At 37.0% G+C, this 19,810-nt stretch overlaps 1 protein-coding gene across 1 annotated transcript; it reads right to left on the minus strand.

Annotated features, from left to right (window-relative positions):
- Positions 1 to 954: 954 nt before the first annotated feature.
- DAW1 (dynein assembly factor with WD repeats 1) lies at positions 955 to 18,567 on the minus strand. The gene is made up of 13 exons (XM_042878446.1): positions 18,527 to 18,567; positions 17,774 to 17,846; positions 14,949 to 15,093; positions 11,590 to 11,648; positions 10,822 to 10,944; positions 9,493 to 9,592; positions 9,097 to 9,204; positions 7,889 to 7,995; positions 5,674 to 5,776; positions 4,167 to 4,281; positions 3,503 to 3,579; positions 2,141 to 2,303; positions 955 to 1,497 (listed from the first exon to the last, which is right to left on the minus strand). Exons 1-13 carry the CDS (start codon positions 18,564 to 18,566, stop codon positions 1,463 to 1,465), a joined length of 1,248 nt encoding a protein of 415 aa, XP_042734380.1. The 5' UTR covers position 18,567; the 3' UTR covers positions 955 to 1,462.
- Positions 18,568 to 19,810: the final 1,243 nt, after the last annotated feature.

The raw sequence follows: 19,810 nt of genomic DNA on the forward strand, positions 1-19,810 counted from the left end.
CCCGATTTCACTGGCAAAGAATGGTTTCAGGATGATGAATCTATAGAATGCACTGCTAATGTTCATAATTTATTAAATCTACCTTAAGGTGCAGAAACCATTCATATGATGGTATACTGGAAAGTACTGTTTAAGGTTTTATGAGTCAGCACACTTTTCAGCTGTGCTGTGAATAATACGAGGTGTGAAAGCATTTCACATTTGAGCAAGAAGCCCAGATAACTTAGCCTGAAAAGCACTCCTATTCATTCAGCAAGTCTGGAGAGAAACAGAAATAAAGACCAGGGAGCATCCAAGTCCAATGCTCAGTTTGTAGAACCACAGACCAGTCACAATTTTGTGGTAAAAAAATATGGCAAGACCTGGAAGTCAAACACTACCACAGATGTTTGATTCATTGAGAATCTAGCATAGCATAAGAGAAAAATTAGAATAGAAAGCAGAAAAGAACACAACCTAAAAGATTAAGCAAAAATGTACTTCCAAAGAAAGTTTATGCTCAGAATCCACTTCACAGCTCATGTCGTGATCCTTAGCTCCAAATCTTTGATGCGCAGTTTTTCTTTACACTGGCTGTATTCAGAGTCACCACTTAAACTATCTTTTGTTTTACTGCACAGAAGAATGGAAGAATGGAGGATGAGCAAAGACAAATGAAAAGACGTGGGCAAGCGGTGTAAATAGCAGGCAAGCAGTAGTTTAATAGTAATGCAGCTCACAAATGGTAGCTAATGTTTGTTCCTGGAAATACCAAGCAGGACATTATATTACAAGTAAAAAAAAAAAAAAAAAACCTAGCATTTTAATATTTTAATACAATTTTTTTAAAAAAGTACTCAAAACGGGTATCTAACAACACATCTTTCACTCTTGAGAGTACAGTAGTGCTGTTTGGTTTTTTGTTTATTTAAAAGGTTACAAGGAAACAATGACACAGAAGAAACAAAGAAACAGGAGCATCCTACTGGATTCATTGATACATTAGCTCCTCTCAGATAACTGACAATGGAGCCAGTGGCATTGTGTGAAAAGGCAACAGGCAGGAAACAGGAACAAAGAAAGCATTCCATTTAAACAGGAATGAAAAAAAGATCTTTTTTTTTTACTGTGAGGTTGATAAACAGTAGAGCACGTTGCCCAGATAAATTGTTGAATCTCCATTCTTGGAGATATCCAAAAGTCACTGTTGTGTTCCTGGGCAGCATGCTGAGCTCACACTACTTTGAACAGGATTACTGGACTAGCCAATCTCTAGAGGGCTCTTTGAAATTTAACTGTTCTGTGAATCTTTAGCTACCAGGAATCAGCAATTCAAACCTACAAAAATTGAAGTAACTTGGCTACTTGAGCAGAGCAGAAACACAACAAATGACTAAAAGTAAAGCATATCTGAAACTGAGTTTATTGACTACGGAACTCAGGATGTAGGCACATACCACACTGGATCTTTCCTTGTCTTCAGTCAGTGCCATACTCTACAGGTGTTATCCTTGCTCCCTAGTAATAAACACATTTTGAGGGAATTATTTAGCAGTATTGCACAACACACTCAACTTTGTTAACAACTCAATTGACCAGCTATCTGGAAAACAGAGAAACCAGAAGGACAATATTTTTCTGTCCATGACTAGCAGAAGACAGCAGGCCCTGCAGCAGTGTTTTTCACTGAGATCATCTTGCACACGGATATTTAGGGGGTTCAGTGCAAAGGTCCAAGTGGTCACAAAACCTGCTCACATTTTCCCACACAGGGAATTTTTGTCTGAAGTAACTGAAACCTGAACAGGCTGCGTTGTTCTGTAACCAGAAGGTACGCTCTCATTAAAAAAAGCGTTGCATCTTCCTCATCCAGAACTCCCTCACAGTAGCGCAGTACAAGAACATGACTTAGACACTGCTCTGTGGCTACTACTTGCCAACAGGTGCTTTGGTACAATTTTTTTCACAGCCATATTCATTTAAGCTTCAGTTCCAAAGTAAGTGATAGTTTTTCTTGACTATATTTAAGCAATTGTTGGCAACCTACATTTGGGAGTGGCCCCACAGCACTTTGCAGACTCTATTTTTTTAGCACAATAAAATTGAAAACGTGTTTCAAAACAAAGGAAAGAAAAAAGATGATTTGGGATACATTAGTTACCTGTAATGATTGTATTGCCTTTGTAATTGAAAGCACAGGAGAATATCTCATCAGTGTGGCCCTCTAATATCTGAAGGCACTGTCCAGTAGCAGCATCCCAGAGTCGAGCTGTCTTATCACAGCTGGCTGTTAGAATACGATTGCCCTTAGGGTTGAAACATATCTTTAAAAAAATACAGAAAATAATTATATTACTTACCATGTTAACATGCCTGGAAAAGGAAGCGTATCTAGAGATTAGAAAATGAAAGCAGAAGACAGTATATAATGAAGTCAGTTTTTCTGCTAAAATTAGCATCGCCACTGGCAGAATTATGTGGCTGGAAATTTTGTACAAAGGTCCATATAGAATGACAACACAAAAGGATCAAGATTTCAGATCATTATCCCCCAAGATCAGAATTGCTGTTGTTGTAACAACTTCATTTAAACATTATCACTATTTCAATGTAAAATATATGCATATTTTGTGGACATCTTTTTTAAACAATATATGTATCTGTAACATCCAAACTCCCACTGAAGGCAACTTATTCTTCAGTATGTCTTCATATTTTGTTAAAGGTTCATTCCCTAAATTGCATGCATTTCCTGATAATCAGATTTATACATATTTTTTAAGAACTAACCAGACAATATCAGGTTTATTATATAATGCATTATTGCTTAATTATTAAGGGCAAAATGCCTGTTCCCCTGAATAACCATCCCAAGTGATCACAGCTACACAGAACATCTGCACAAACAGATTAACTTTTCAGCATGCTCCCAGATAAGTGGATTCTCACTTGCAGCAAAGAAATCATATCTGCCCTGAGGATCCTGATGGATACCCTCCCTAGCACTCACACTCTCACAGTACATACACTGCATATTTACATGAAAGCTATCCATTTGAAAGAATAAGGAAAACTCGCAAGCATTAAATAACATTTTTAAAAATAATATTCAAACTTCTGGAAGCAGCTAAATTCATTTGGAGCTGAACTTCAGCATCTACAGCTGAGCTCTACAAGTCTTTCAGTGAAGTTCATGAGTGAACTCAAGACCAAGTGGATCTTGAAATGGGCTCTGAGCTTCCAAGTGTCTTCGGCACCATGTATTTTCCCACAGAAATATGCTCTTTTGTTTCCATTCCATAAATCAGGTGTGCAGAGAAACAAAAGCAGTAAAGAGCAGGAGGTCTGGTGGAAGTGAGCGATAAGGGTGATGCTAAAAATCTCAGAAGGCAGTAGCCTTCTTCACCAAGATACTCAAATGCTTGTGCTCATTCTTTAACAGTATTTCTGTATCATGGAATTAGTGGTGGCTTGGATGTTACACATAATTAAATTAGAAAAGGTAAGATCACATACAACTTACCTTTGAAATCTCACCTCCATGCCCTTCTAGTTTTGCAATGCACTTTTTTGTTTCTGCATTGTAGACTCTTCCTGATCCTGTTGTAGTAGATTAGGAGCTATTTGTTATTGTTAAGTATGTTTTTAAATAAGAACACAGTAGTAAGACCAGAAGGACCATATCCTCAGGTTTGATTTCAAAGGAAATACATGACAATCTTAACACGCTTTCTTTCAAAGATTATTTCAGATATACATTCTATTTAGTAAGCTATTAATTATATTTAATAAGCTACTGATTGCATTTCAGAAAACATTTTATATTGTCTTAAGCATTAATTTTGTAACTACAGCAGATGAGATCCTAATAGTGCTCCCCATCATCTGGTAACCTGTTCCTGAAAGTGCAAAATCAAAATAATGTGTGAAGAGAACATGGTATTATCATTATGTGCAGATTAATACAGAAAATTATTTATTGTGATTCCTAAAAAAAAAAAAAAAGTAGGCATGCTAAACAGTGAAAATTTTCATTGGGGAGAAATTCCAAAGTTTAAGCAAAACTTTCCATAATGCAACAAACAGAATCTGACCTATCGTTCCAACTCATAATACTCTGCTTTGATCAAGCAAAACAAAGGAAAGGACAAAGATATTTTCATAGTAGTTCCAGTCGCTTCACTTACCATCAGCAGAGGCGGTTGCAATACGCTGGCCAGCATAATCAAAGCAGACATCCATTATTTCATCACTGTGACCTGTTAAAGTTGCTATATGTGCACCAGTCATAGCGTTCCACAGCTGCATAGGCAAATAAAGGCTATTTTTTTTTTTTGCTTATTTTGACTAATACTTAATAGATAGTACTTAATAGTACTTAATAGATAGCTAGTTGATCAATTAAGTGACATGTATAAGTACTTTCTGAGGCCTGAATGAACGTATTAACATGAAACCTGGATATAAATCAATAAAGAGTCATGGTTTTATCAACTTAATGAAGCACTGCATATTTTGTATTTCAGTGTATTGATTTCAATGAACCTTAAAAATACATAATTATTTAATCAGACTTCACTGAAATGAAAAACTCATAGGTTTTGCATTCAGTTACAAATTCTTTAAGGAATCATATGTATTAGTTTAAAATAATGTTCTTCCATTTAGAAAATACAGAGTTTTATGTATCAATAAGACAATGAGAAAGCTTCCATAAAAAACTAAACAGAAAAGAATTCAGAAAATACAGCAAAGAGATACAAGAGCCCAAATTGAGGAAAAGAATAATTGTCTGTCTAAAGCGCTACAATATGCTTGTGCTACCTAAAGAAAGTGAAGAGCAGGTGGCTTTTTTTTTTTTTTTTTTTTTTTTTTTTATTTTCCAAAATATGGGCATTTTGAATTCTTGTGGTTGGGAAGGTGACTGCACCACACTTAAAAACATCTCTTTGTATGATACTCCAATAATTTATCCTGAGGAATGTCTTTCACAGTGTCCAGCTATTACACATGGTATAGTGGGCTCAGAAGAAAGTCAGACATTTGATTCCTACATACTTGGAGTCTCTTCTGATTTTAAAGAGCTAGATTTTGGAAAAGTTACAGCTTTGTCTGTTTTACAGCAAGTAAAACAAAGATGCCATAGGTGTGGGTGCTCGTTTTTAAATGTTGGCACAGTACATTTGTCAAACTGCTGAGCACCTCCTTGTCAATATTATTTCAATTGTATTCAGATGAGAAATGGACAATCTCTCACCACTGAAACATAATCCTTCTGCAGTTTAACACTAACAATCACAGGCATTCATTAGAAACAATCCAAATGAAGAACTAGCTCCTAGTGACCTGCAAAAAGTCACATGTGATGTTTGTGACACAAGTATCATGGGAAAAAAAATAAAAAGAGTAAGACTCAAGGACATGAACTGCAAAGTAGTCCTTTTTTGCACTAAAAATATAAATAAGTTGTAATGGCCAAAGATCACCCTTTAATTTAGCTTCACTGGGTGAAATTATTAACTTCACTGTTATTAACTTACAGTAAAGTATTTTAAATAGTCTAACGTGGTTTTCTGAACAAAAACAGGGACTCACCAAATTCTATACACAAACAGACAAATTATTCAATGCATTATAATGCATAATAAAAAAGCTTATGTACTCGGGTGTTCAGTGCATCCTCAACTTTCTTACCATGCATGTTTTGTCCATTGATCCAGTGACAATAAGAGAACAGTCCCAGTTGAACTGTGCACTGCTAATTTCTCCTCGATGGCCTATTAAAATATGCAACATCCTGCAAAAAAGAGAATTCATATATTTTGTGTATATTTTGATATATCAATATAAGTTATAACCAAGCTTACAAAATGTCATAGGTAAGGTGTCAAATCTTCCCCATGGTAGCCATTAAAGCAATCAAATGGAGTGGTGCAGCTCATTTAGCACCCCAGTACTGCATTAGTTCCATTTTTTCTCCTTGAGACAAAGAAGCAGTAAATAATCAAATGAAAGAGTCCTCCCTTTCTTCTGTTCCAAAACTACTTTAATGACTGTATTGCCAGTGAAATGACTTTTCAGTGCCAGAGATGGATTTATTCTGTTCATCTAGATACAAAGCACATATACCAAGTTTTTCCACATTACTCTCCCAATATTCTGCTTGAATTAACTATAAACAGTGTCTTTTCAAAACTCCATATCACTAACTACTCAATCTAAATCTTTTATAAAATCCAATGAAGGTCCAATGGAACTTAATCAGGTACTTATCATGAGCTTGTACCCAAGTAACAGGCAAATGACAGCCAAACTGAAATATGTCTAATCTTCATTAATCCTAAACTTTTTGCTGCTCAAGGACTGACAATACTAGTTACATGAAATTGTTTGAACAGCTTTAGCTGAATAGAGTGGTACCATTAGCCACTACTGCTTACTACAAATTAATGAACCCTATAAAGCATTGAACAGTGAAAATGATTAATTGGTGTGTATATTAAAGGATTAGATTTTATCATAATGTTAATAATATTGTATCGTTAATAGAAAATAGCTTCAACTAAAGGATAAACTAATGACTAGAAAAACAACCAAATGAGTTTAAGTATCTGAAATTTTCACATGCGATGTGTAAGGGTAACTAAATTAATATATATGCTAAATGAACAGTTCATAAAGCAAATCTCTAGAGCAACTGAATCCTCTAATTGTTTGACAACAAAAGCTCAATTATATTCATGTTGTTTTATAGACTCTTCTCTTTTTGAAAATGTGAAGCTTGTATTCTACAGGTCTTTCTACAGTAATACCAAATAAACAAACAGAGAGCAGCGAAATTCAGAATTTTGTGAACGTATTATTTGGCCAGCAGGATTGCTGTTACTGTAATAGCTAATACCCAAAATATTTAATCTTGAAAAGGTTTGAAAAAACTTTGATTTCCAAATCTTGAAAAGACAATCTACGGCCTAAGTGTAAATCTCCACTGAATAAGCAGAATAAATAGCACAGAACCATTATCTATCGGATTTACAATTAGCAGGAACCCAGAAAACATACTGGTGAAATGCCATGTAAAACGTTCCATTTAAATGGAAACACATTGGTTTTTTCTCCAAGACATCACTATACACACACTTTTCTTTTATTTACTAATTTCAGAGATATTTCACTTGTTTTCACAAAGAAAAGAAAAAAACAAAGAAGTTATACCTCTAAAAAAATAATAGAATATTTATCTTCATAAATTACTTTGTCAATAATCAGAACAATTATTTTGTTATTCTGCTTACAATGAGTTTCCAGTTGAAAAACCACGAGGATTTATCAGGGTAATACAACAAGCTCATATTTAGTTATTTAATTATTATTTGTTGGCATTATAATCTAGACATTTTGTTCTCTACAGTGAGTGGGATCAAATTTTCTCCTCTTCATAAATATATACTGAGATACAGGAGTGTGAGGAGGAAAGTGGACCATCTGTTACTTAAAGTCAATGTGACTACACAAATTTTCCATGAAATATGATAGTTTTTTTTAAATTATTATTATTTTAACTTAAATAGTCAGTTCCATCTAGAAATTCTAGACACCGACAAAATCACAAGTTTCCATGCTGATGAAATATTTTCCTGTTTGGAGCATCCACTATGGTCTACCCATTGTGTCTGCCTCCTCAGTGCTCACGCATCTAAACCTGTTGCATACAAAAACAGTTGGTGAGAGCACTTCTTTCTAGAAGAACAAAGGGAACTGAATAAAAAAAATGAAAAGATGAAGTAACACATACTCTAAAAAAAGGCAAAAATACACCGTCTGTAATTTGTTTCATTTGTTCAACATTTTCTCTCTCATTTTTCATTAAATATGCAGTGTAAAATGATATCTATTAGTACTTTAGTACCTGCCAGTGACAACATCCCACACTCCTACTGTGCAGTCAAAGGAGCCGGTGATAATCCTGTCTCCAGTGGTGTTAAAAGACAATGCAACAATTTCTGCTGAGTGACCCTAAGAGAATTTTAATAAAGGAGTTTGAGAACGCAAATACCACTTTTCTATTAACTTCTTAACTTTTCAGCAGCACAGTTCTTCACCACTTCAGAATATTATTTACTGTCTTGCCCAGTATATCACAATTTTAACAGAAAGCTCTATTGGACAGTGAGTCAATATCCCAACACCTGAAAAAAATCAGGCACACTGCTTAAGCAGTGAGCAATTGCTGGTGACAGGTGAATAACCAGAGAAGTGACTGATATTTTCCATATTTCATTTGAGGAGAATCACATTTGTTCACCAGTGCATACTGAAATCAGATGATTCATTTACAGTAAATTACGGTATGGCCTGTCTCTGGTCTCAGTGGAGAGGCTTGGAAAAATGAGCATAAGCATATTTTTGCATTCATGTAAAATGTGTACATACTTGTACATTCACACATTCCACTGCTCTTTTCTCTCCCAAGGGCTCTGAGAGAAAGCCAAAGGGAAGAAAATGCCTTCCCCGCTCTATAGGCCACCTACACCAAGGAAGAAGCTGGTACTCTATGTACTACTTAGGACTTAATCAAGAAAAATTGGAAACAATGCCAGCCAATCATAACAAGTAAAATCCTAGCAAATCACGTAGAGCAAAAACAAATCATAATCTACTGGTAACTGAATAGTATTCTTCTGCTTGTAGAGCAAAGATAAATCACAACCTACGGGTAATTGGATGGCTTTCTCATGCTGATGTTTACAGGAAGATAATCTCTGCAGATGCAACCTCTGACACTGATTTTTCTTAGAGTTATTTTATGTTACTTCAGAGGAGGTGATAAATTGTTGTATAGCAACATTTTAATTAGCAGTGGAAGGCATTCCATCCTATAAAAGTAATGTCACTGAAATGAGAAGACCTGTCTTTTGATAAATAGGACTCCTTAAAAAACACCATGTTCTTATCATTCTCTTCAAGTTTTCCTGATGTTTTCTAACTGTGGTCACTATGGGACTACCTGGTAACAGAAATTCTCAGAACATTTTGAAACAGTAGCAATATTTTGTGAGACAGAAAATTTTCTTAAAAGCAAGAACAACTTTAAAAACATAAAGAATGAAAACATACTCTTAAAGTAAATACTACTTCTCCTTTCTCTATATCCCATAATTTGGCAGTGGTATCCATGCTTCCAGTTGCCACCAATGTGCTTTGAAGATTAAACGATAAACATACCTATAGCAAGAAACATTGAAGAGAAAAAAGTGGGAAAAGGGAAAGCAGATAATTTATATACATTTTCTCAAAAGAAAATCACAATATTTCTAAACAAGAGAACAGTCTGAACTAATTTAATAGTTCATGACTTACAGAAAAATTACAAGGCTCTTCTGACTGTTCATTTGGAATGCAAAAAACCCTTACTCCAAAGCTCCTGCTTAAATCCACTGGACTCACAGAGACGTGGAACCCAAAGACATGCATGGTGTCATAAAGGAATAAGAAATATCCTTTCACACTCACTATTTCTGCAGTATGTCCTCTGAAAGTATGATAACATTTTCCTGTTTCAGTACTCCACAATTTGCAGGTTTTATCAAAAGATCCAGTGGCAATCTTGTCACTAAATGGAAAAGTACTGTTTTTATTTAGAAGAAAAAAATTTAACTTCAAAGACTCACAGTAGAACTCACAGCAACAGTATCTAGTCTTCAAAGCATGAAAGTATATTTCTTCAAACTGTTGCTTTTAGTTTAGCAATAGTTGATATTCATTAAATAGCAACGGTTCCTGTGTAGATTTGCAAAGCAGAGAATGACAGCTGGGACCTTCTCTGCCTCTGCTTGTGTCAACATAATGAAGGGCAACCACCACCACTTCAGCCAGCAGCCATTCCCTCTGTGACAGATAAACTATGAGTAACATTAGTCATGAAGTTTTCTGCTGTACCTCCAGAAGTATTTAAAAGCTGCCTTATTTCAACTAGTAGGGTTGGTTTGTTTGTACACTGTTAGAATCTGCTTTTTATAAGTAGAAAAGAGGGTGAGCTCTGCTCCCATTTAAGTTAGTGCAAGAGTTGTGAGTAATTGCAGCTAAAATAGAACTGAAGTGAGGTGCCAAAAAAATGTAGCAAAAGAGATGGTATTGGAGCCTAAAGATTAGTAGCAGAAAGTTGTTTTTTAATTTAAATTTTAATTTAATGTAGCTCAAGGATCCCCCTCAGGATGCATCACTTCTACACTTCTATGTTATAGTCTAGCCACTGATCTTTGCACAGATTTTTGTCATACATCAGTTCATGTGAACTATATAAAACAAACAGGAAATAATTTCTATCTCATTTTGAAAAGAGGCAAAATGATTTACTTATACAAAAGCTCCCTAATGCAGAAAATTACAAGAAAACTTCAGTATGCAAAGAAATTCCCTTCATCTAACAGGTGACAATTTTGACCTAAGGCAAACAGTAACTGCATAAAACAGAAGATGCACATATGCATATTTGATATCCATACAGTGGCACCCTGTGGATCTTATAGAAACTACTCATCTCTGACACATTTGTATTATGTCTTAAATCACAGTGAATGCTTAATATGCATACAATACAAGAAATGGAAAAATCCACTTCTGTTATGATTTTATTTTTCCTTAACTGAAGTAACAAAAGCTTTGAATTTCTAAATATACTTTAAGCAGAAAATGTTCCTAAATGTATAAATGTATATACAAATAACATACAGTGTCATCCTATGGTGATCAGCTGCAGTTGAACTTTTCCAACTTAGAATCTGAACTGAGACAGTCCATCTTATTTTAAATTATCAATTATGATAGAGAAAATGTATTTACCCATAGGGATTATTAAAAGCTATTGCATAAACAACGTTTTTGTGTCCCTCTAGTGTATGCAACTCTTCTCCTGACGCAGTATCCCATACTTTGCAGGTTCTGTCATAGCTTCCTGTGATAAAGCTAAAACAAAGAGAAATTTATTTACTGTGAATACCATACTGTTCCTGTACTTACTCAAATAAGTGACTTCCACAGACTTCAGTTATCTTTATCTCAGACTCCGAATCTTTTCATTATTTCTGAAGTACTGACTAATGACCACAGAGGTGGTTCTTCTTTTTCCTTTGTAATATTAGCGATAAAAAAACCCTTGTTTCAAATCTTTAGTATACTTAATTAAAACACAAGCTGCTGTTTTCAGATTTTCAAGACACAAATAAAAAAACAATTAGGCATTGGCTCTTAGTGAAATCAGTCACGACAGAATTCCACAACAGTGAAAGCCCCAAAGAGTTTATGCCAATGACTTTCTGAGCTTTTGGTGATACTTGCTCTGTTGCCACCAAGGTCCTTTTTTATGAAATATGGTAATCATCGATAACTGCCATCTTGGAAGAAGAAAAAGACATCAGCTGAATCTCACCCACTATATTTTGGCATCTCCCATTGGTTCTTCTATAGAAGATGAAAATCTAATCCCCAATCACACCTGAGGTTGTTCATAAACAGCAAAAAGATGCAAGCACTGAATTTCACTTACAATTTAATTTACAAGTACAAGACTTCAATTAGGTATTACATATCTAAAATTTGAAAAGAACTTACCGGGAACCAGATTTGTTGAATGCTACGTTTGTCAGTGGCAATATATGTGCCCTTAGTACCTGAAATAGAAGGGGAAGGGCACAAGAGAGGAAAATATTTATATATATAAGAAAGTATATTTTAAAAACAAGTAAAAAATCAAATTCCTCAAAATATTCAATAGGTCAGTATTTTCTCCTCCTCCTTTCAGATTAGCAGTTATGTCTGTAATATATCAACCCCTCACTGAAACAAAGGCAAAACAAAAACCACCCATGCCTCAGCAGATTATTGCTGCAGATATTACATGGTATTGATTTCAGATTCTTATTTCACCTGAATGAAGTGCCTTTTCCCAATGTTTACTTCTCCTCTGCTCTCTCTGAGACCAGTGAAACAGCCCTAGGCCATGTCTGAAAGGCCAAAAACAAATGCCTGGTGACATCATTGATGAAAAAATATGACAATTAAGCCTTAGATAGTAAAACAACAGATCTGACTGAACTGAGTATTTTGAAATATGTACGTCATACATAGGATGCTTTTGGCTATTATATGATTTTGTTTCCAAAAACAGAAAGAACAAAAACAGATTGCAGCTCTATCTTATGAGATCATGACAGAAAAGCATAGAGAACCATAACAAAGTTACTTATCCAAACAAAATTCAAAGAAGGGACTTAAAATGGATTTCTGCCTTTTTTGTTTAGGTTACAGAGTCTACTGTTTTTCTAACATTGTTTCAAAGACCCTTTAATCAGACAACTATATGTGCTTCAAATACATTACCCTGTACCTACAGTAGCAGACTGAAGTCTACAAGCATATATAAAAATAGTTTCAGCTAAAAGTCAGTGTGTCACAATACTTTGAAAATGACAACGAAGGAATGTTTGACTGACTAACATGTAGCATTTGTTTACATTTGAACAACTTAAGCCTATTACAAGCTTAAGTCTGAAGAGTAATATTATAATAACATGGGAAATCACAGCATCTGCTGACAGTGAAGGAGTGTTAAAAGTACAGCAGTGGTCCACTAGGTCTTCTCTGCAACACCATGAATGAAGAAGACATTTATGAGCAATGCTATTTAATCACTGACACATTACCACAATCTCTAGCTTTCTTAGCTGCCTGTCTCAGAGAGGAAAACAAAGGAAGGTCAGAGATGTTCAAGTCAGAAAAGTAGAAACTGATGGAAGGGAAATGACAATTATCAGGCAAAGGAGAGAGAGAGATACAGAAAAGGTAGGCTAACGTTAAATTTCAGATCACAGAATTAACACTATTCTTTCAGCTTCCAATGCTGTAGTAGCTTCAGTCACAGAACTCCAAGCCTGCAAGAACAACTTGTGCAAATGATGTAATAATCAAATCCTAGGTTGATATTAAAAACATACCTCAGTTCTGCAAGTTACAGCAGTCCCTAAGATGCATGCCAATCAGCATGGCATGCCATTGCTACCCAGCAGTTTCAAATCTAAGAGCTTGTTACCATGGCTTGCTTCTCTGTGGGGTGCCCAACAAAACACTATTGCCACAATTACTGGAAATAACAAAAGGATGGGTTTACATCAGTGCCTATCTCCCCTCTTAAGATTATGCTCTTGTGCAATGGGAAAAAATATTTATTTCCAAACAATGCAAACACTGAACATCGTTTTGGGAAAGAAAAAAAAAAATCTTGCTCATACTGATCTCCTGTATTAGTATTTCGGAGAAGTCTGAAACTTGTGTTTCATTTACATGCACAGAGAAGTATGTACTTCTAGCTACTTGAGAGAAAGAATTAAGCCAGAACTGATTGGATTTCCCTGCTTGGAGTATTTCCAAATTAATCAAACATAGTTCTACACACAACAAACAACAAGTACATTATCTTTCTGAAATTTGGACGTGCAATTGAGTATTTGTCAGTCTCTGTGATGAGCAAAAAAAAATGTAAAAGGTTGTGAAAATGAAGTCATTAGCACAGCTGAGGGCATACCTTAAAGCACAAGAAAGACTTAAAATTTAAAAAGCCTTGTTATACACACAATGCTCTGTTTTCAAGGTTGAATGCACAGATCTTTTGTATTATTTACTCAGATGTGCAATTCTGGTCAGAAGAATTGAAATTATAATACGTTATATGTATATGGCAACATTTCAAGCTCTCCCTTCTCCCTCTTATGTTTAGGGTAACAAGCAGTACTGACCAGCAATTTTTAACAGCTAGACATTGCCATCTGCTGACACAATAAATGCAGAACATTTAATTATTTCTGATTGCAACATGCAATCTCTAGAAGTAATTTTATTTTATTTTGCACAGTTAAATACAGTTAAGTTTACTGTCTTCTGACAGACTAAATCCTGGATTTGGTGACCCAAAAGGTCGCTCTAGTCATTGCTCTTAAAAAGCTTCCCTATTTATAAAATAAACTTACAAACTGCAATTTGTAAGCTGAGATCAAACCATCAGTATTCAAACATTTACAGCTTAAAAGGAAATCAGTTTAGCACAAAACAGCATGAACACAGTGACTATGATTCCCTTACTCAAAGAAAAGAAATATGAATGAAGAGTAATGTAGAAGACAAAAATTCCTTAAGCAGCGTTATTATGGGCCTTGGGCCCAACGCTGAGATGACGTTTGGAAGGCTTGGCATGTAATTCCCTTAAAATTATCTCCTAGTCTGTTCTGCTGAATAAATTATTATTTTTAAGATCAACAATATTGAGCACATGACTAACATCACCTTTTTCATCAGCTTTCCAAGTACAAAAGATCAAATAATTCTTATTATCATTATTTCATGTATTATTCCAGTCCTATGGACAGGATTCACTAAGTAAGGCTTTTATGAACCCTAACCTTCTAATCTGCTATTTTAACCAGTTTTTTGGCTCATCTTTTGGCTGGCAGAAAGTAATGACAACTGGTATGACTGTATGTATCTGAATACCCAAAACAAATATAAGTTCCACAGAATGAAGAACAAGAACACAGTTCTATAAAAAATATTCAGGGCCTTTCCCAGCAGCTAATTATTTGGATTCTACTTGCATTCTTTAAACATAACTATGGGTGTTGCTTGTTCACAGAGTCACTTGTAAAGGAAGGTAATTATTTGTCTCACATCCTCATACATAAGCCTGTGTAAATAGTGAGTTGGAACAATTATACCTCTGGCCTTCTGGGGAAATTCCTGACAGGCACAACCAGGCCAGGTTCAGTCTCTCTAAACAGTAGAGAGATGATCAAAAACACCCAAGAAATTAGTCATAAAATCCAAATTTTTGCTGTCAGGTACAATGCCCAGCTGTAAAAACATAATCTCATTTCAACTGAAACCCTCAAAATCTCCAATGTCATTTTAAAGATGTTTCTGACCTTAAAAAGATAGAATTTGTGGTCCTCTTGTTCCCCTAGTTTCTCTTGCAATCTTTGTACTAAACATATGACATGTTCCTTGCAAGAAGCTGTGATGAGAGGTTCTTCTTTTTGAATTTCTTCTACTAAGGTGATGATATCTGTGCTAGTTAAGAAGAAAAAGAAAAGCCTATTTCATCCTCTGGTAATTATAAATACAAGCATAGTATTTCTTGCAGAGAAACTAAAGCAAGGAATTAAACAATATGCATGTATCTCATGGTGTAATGGCTTACAGAAATACGAATAAATCTTTCCTGGTTTCTTTACCTCTGTCCATCTTTAGTAAAGCATTCCAGTAAGATTTAACTTTTAAAAATTTTAGCTTGGTAAGGACTTTACTTTCTTGAAGGGTTTCCACAGAGGGTCAGACATGGGATCTGTGCATCCAGAACTGACAGTTTGGAAATACATATTTAAAGTAAAGTGGAGCTTCATAAATTCCCAGTGAATTACCCATGAAGTAGCAACAACATAAATAAGATGTGGAGAGTGTTAAAATGATCTCTCTTTGTGGCTTCACAAGTGTATGTCTGTTCCTGTAACTTTTATTTATTATAACAACTTCCAAATTATGGTCCACAGTTCACTAGTGCTCATGGAGCACCCAAGAAGTAGTTCATCTTCTCATATCATCAAACTGCTGACTCCTGGCCATCCATGATTAAACAATTGACAATACCCAGCTGTCAAAACACAAACACACACTTACAACTACTGAGGAAGCCCAGACTTTCTGCCAGCACATAAGTAGAAAATTGACTTCAGACTTCAATGATTTAAGGCCTCTGAACAGGAGACACTAACATCCCCACTAGTCAGTGTCTTATTAGTGTTTATACTCTTGCTAATACAAGACAACTTGTCTTTCACAATATAACTCATTTTATCCAGAGTACTGTGCTGAACAGTAGACAAAAGACAAAGTAGACACGCAGACAAAAATACATAATTTTTAAACATGGATATATAGCTTGCATACGCAAGCTACATTGACTACTAATTTTGCCCTCTTGCAAGAACTCTTTCCTATGAGTGTTTGTACTAAGAAAGACAACCATATAACATCATGCCTTTCTGCCTAACAAACTCAATGGATTTTGCCACCGTTAAATAAAGTTGCCATTTTTTTTTTGTTGTTGTTTTGAAATTCTTCCTATGAGAGCTTGCTGAGTAGAGCATAGGTAGACTGTTATGACCAAAACTGTGACTAAGGCTCTTAGCTTTTTTTCTTCTTCATTTTGGTTTCCTAGAGGAAGGACCCACGTGGAAAAAAAAACAGAAGAAACAGTTTGAAATCTGCATAAAACCTGATAAACTTTCCATGGTGTTGGAAGCCAGCAAAAGAGTTCTATGAAAAACTTCACTAGATATGACATGGAAGTTCATGAGTTGTCCCATAACTTTTAGGTGTACAAACATTTGATGTGAGTGAATGGAAGAGCCAGACTTCTTGTAGTAGTGTCAACTGAGAGGATGATGGTCATAAACAAAACAAAAACAACAAAGCAGGAAATACAGTGTCCATTCAACTCCCTCTCCCCCAGAGACAAAGAAAAAGACAACAACTTTTTTGGACACGATGGTGGTCAAACAACAGGACAAGTTTCCCAGAGAAGTTGAGGAGTCTCCACCTATCGGGATGTTCAAAATCAAACTACAGAGTCATGTTCAACCTGCCCTAGTTGCCTGTACTTTTTATGTTCTCAGGAGGTCCTGATCAACCTAAACAATCCTCTGATCCTGTGACATACTACATTCTGTAACTGACTGCACAGCATTGTCAGTAATGCTGGTGCATGAGTTAGATATAGCTGTATTAAAGCAATGTCAGCACAGTAACTTCTTAAGTCGATATTATCAGTGCAACAAACATCTTATTCTTCACGGGGAAGACAGAAGAGTTTCCAGTTGGTGCCTTCCAACTGCCCACAAGCCAGAGCTAGAGGTTTTTGAAGACTGCTCCCTGTCTTGTAAACCTCATTTCCTTCTTCATTAAGCCATCTCTGTCTTTTATGTTACTTAAGGATATCCTGTTAAACTTCAATCTATACTTTAACACACTCTGCATTTTTAATTCTTCAGTGTGGCCTATCCTTCACCTTTACATACATCACGATCCTGAAACTTCTTTCAATACCTGCAGATGATTAGATCACTGGATTATGTTCTCTTGTTCTTTCAAAGAACCCAACAGCAATTAGGCTCCTAACAAAAGGAAATTTGCTGTTTCATTTCCACACACGATTCTTACTTTCTCCACACAAACACAAGAGAGGAAATTATCTGTCTTGCACTACCTTGCTTGTGGTTGTTATGAGGATTAACGAATCAAGAGGAGAGCTCTGAACTGACATCCAGTTAGTTCCAGTGATTTCAGCAGAGGTCATGTAAAGCAGCGTATGGGCATCTGAGTCAGACCAACTATTTGAAAACACTCTGAAGTAGCATTACAAGACCTAACTGTTGCTCACTGCAGCGTTACAAAGTAAGACACGGAAAAAACCACTGTCTCTGATGGCTTAGTATAGGCATCTTGGTAACTAGCATTCTGTGAGAAATACAAGAGGCTCTAACTTTGAACAGTAGCACAAAGCAGTATGGAATACAAAATTTTCTATTTCAAGTGCTAGGAGAATGATTTGACTGTGCATTTTCTTATCTGTGTGTGTGTTTTAGTGAAAAAAGACATCACTGACCTCAATTATGTTTAAAACTGTCAAATACAGTTGTATGTGAATGCTATAAAACAGCAAACAGCTCTGCTTTCTGAAATAAATACTTACTCAGGACTAAGATCAAGCAGATCTATAGATCTGGTCTTCAGCTCACCACCTTCTACATATTCCAGAATAATTCCTTATTGAAAAAAATTAAATAAAAAAGTTATAAACATGTCTTAATTAGATGGTGTGGATTCCATAATGCACACAGTTCCCGTGGCTAGCAGGAGGCCGGGCGCCCATGCAGTGCTGAACAATCCTGAAGAGATAACAGATATCAAACATCCCTACTTAAAATATTTACTCTCCATTTTCAATTCTAGAAATTAAGAAGGCTTCTGAGTTTGGTTGGGTATTTTTTGCGTTATTTCACCAGCGCTCTTTTCAAGCAAGCCGTACTGAAGGCACTCGCTGCAGTTCACTCTCCCCGCGCTGTGGGAAAGCAGCTCGCGCTGCCGGCTGCCCGCAGAGCACCGCGGGCGCCCCGAGCTCCAGCGGGAGGCACAACGCGCCACTTCCCGCTGTGAAACAGCCGCTCGCAGAACTCTGCCGCCCCTCCGCTTCCCGGAGAAAGGAATAACTTGGAAGAACTTTCGCACCGTTCTCGTGCGGCCAAGGCTGCGAGGCTGCGAGGCGCCGGGGCAGCCGCAGCACCCACCCCGCGGTGTCACCGCCGCACGTGCACGACCCGCTCCGGCCCGGCGCTCACAGAGCACCCGGCGGGAAACCGCCTCTCCCCGCGCGCACACACCCGCTCCGCGCTCACAGGACCAACCCCCGCCCCGCGGCAGCGCCCCGCGAGCCCCAGCTCCGCACCCGGCGGGAAGTAGCGCAGCAGCAGCCGCTTCAGCCCCATCTCCGCCGCCTAGGGCTCGTTACCACGGCAACGGCCAAACAGAGCCTGAGCGCATGCGCCGCCGGCTGCCGTCACCTGGTCGGTGCCGGTGGTACCGCTGTGTCCTGGCCAGGCACCTCAGAGTCGGTACTGCAGCGTTTTCTGCCGTCTCCACGCTCAACTAGTCCTGATCGCCCTGAACACCCCAACAGAAAGCCTGCGCAGGTCCTGGCAGGATAACTGCAACAAGTTTAACAGCAAACAAGTTTTCATTTCGTGGGTTTCACAGCACAGCAACGATGGGGCCACCTGGAGGGGGTTCGGATCAGTGTTCAAGCATACGTGACTTCTGCAAAGCAGCTGTGGGGCTCCCTGCAGGTTGACTTTGAAGGCAGCCCTTTGGTCTTGGGAAGCCCGGAAGTTAAATACAATGGCAATTTCAGGTTTACTGTGCGACACGACTGGAGTTTTGGTTTGATCTTTTGTCTTATTTGTACGTGGAAGGTCAGTTATCTCAAGTCAGATGGGAAATATTTTTATTGAAAGCAATTAATCTAAACAACCTTCCAACAGAACTGACATAGAACAGTCCTGTTCAAATATGACTTGGTGGACTCACAGCCTTTTGAATTTGTGTACCACGATACTTATCTGTCCTGATTAAAATTTCTCAATATAAATATTTTTCTTCTAACATAAGTGATGCTAACAATGAACCTGGACATGCTTCCTACATTAACTCCTTCCTCTCCATTCTTTGTAAACACAGTCATGCAGCCTATTTGGTACCTTCAGTATTAGTTAACACCAACTAGAATTTAAAATCATAGACTATCACAAGTTACAAGAAACCTGTAACGATCATTGAGTCCAACTCCCGGCTCCACCGGGACTACCCAAAGGACTACCCAAAAAATCAGAGCCATAGGTCTGGGAGCACTGTCCAGAAGCTTCTTGAACTCTGCAGGCTGTGCCCACTTCCCTGGGTGTTCCAGTGCCTGAACACTCTCTCGGTAAAGAACCTTTTCCTGGTATTCAACCTGATCCTCTCCTGTCGCAGCTCCACACAATTCCTTCAAGTTCTATTGCTGATCACTAAGACAGAGATCAGAGCCTGCCCCTCTGCTTCCCCTCGACTAGAAGCACTACATTTACATTTTTAGTCCAATTTAATGGTTTTGTACTATCATACAGCAAAAATGAGGAGTACTTGCTATTTTAATTTATTACTGTTATATGCATCTTTTCAGTTCTGTACTTTAGAA

Source organism: Lagopus leucura, unplaced genomic scaffold (genome assembly GCF_019238085.1).
Source record: "Lagopus leucura isolate 7727_CA_CO unplaced genomic scaffold, USGS_WTPT01 Super-Scaffold_100021, whole genome shotgun sequence".
In the NCBI taxonomy this organism is placed as follows: domain Eukaryota; kingdom Metazoa; phylum Chordata; class Aves; order Galliformes; family Phasianidae; genus Lagopus; species Lagopus leucura.

Coding starts and splice junctions, on each gene's coding strand:
- DAW1 (XM_042878446.1), bottom strand. CDS start 18,566: ATGGGGCTGAAGCGGCTGCTGCTGCGCTACTTCCCGCCGG. Junction 9,205..9,492: donor GAGGACATACTGCAGAAATA/GTGAGTGTGAAA, acceptor TTCTTGCTATAG/GTATGTTTATCGTTTAATCT. Junction 1,498..2,140: donor AGGCAATACAATCATTACAG/GTAACTAATGTA, acceptor GTTTATTACTAG/GGAGCAAGGATAACACCTGT.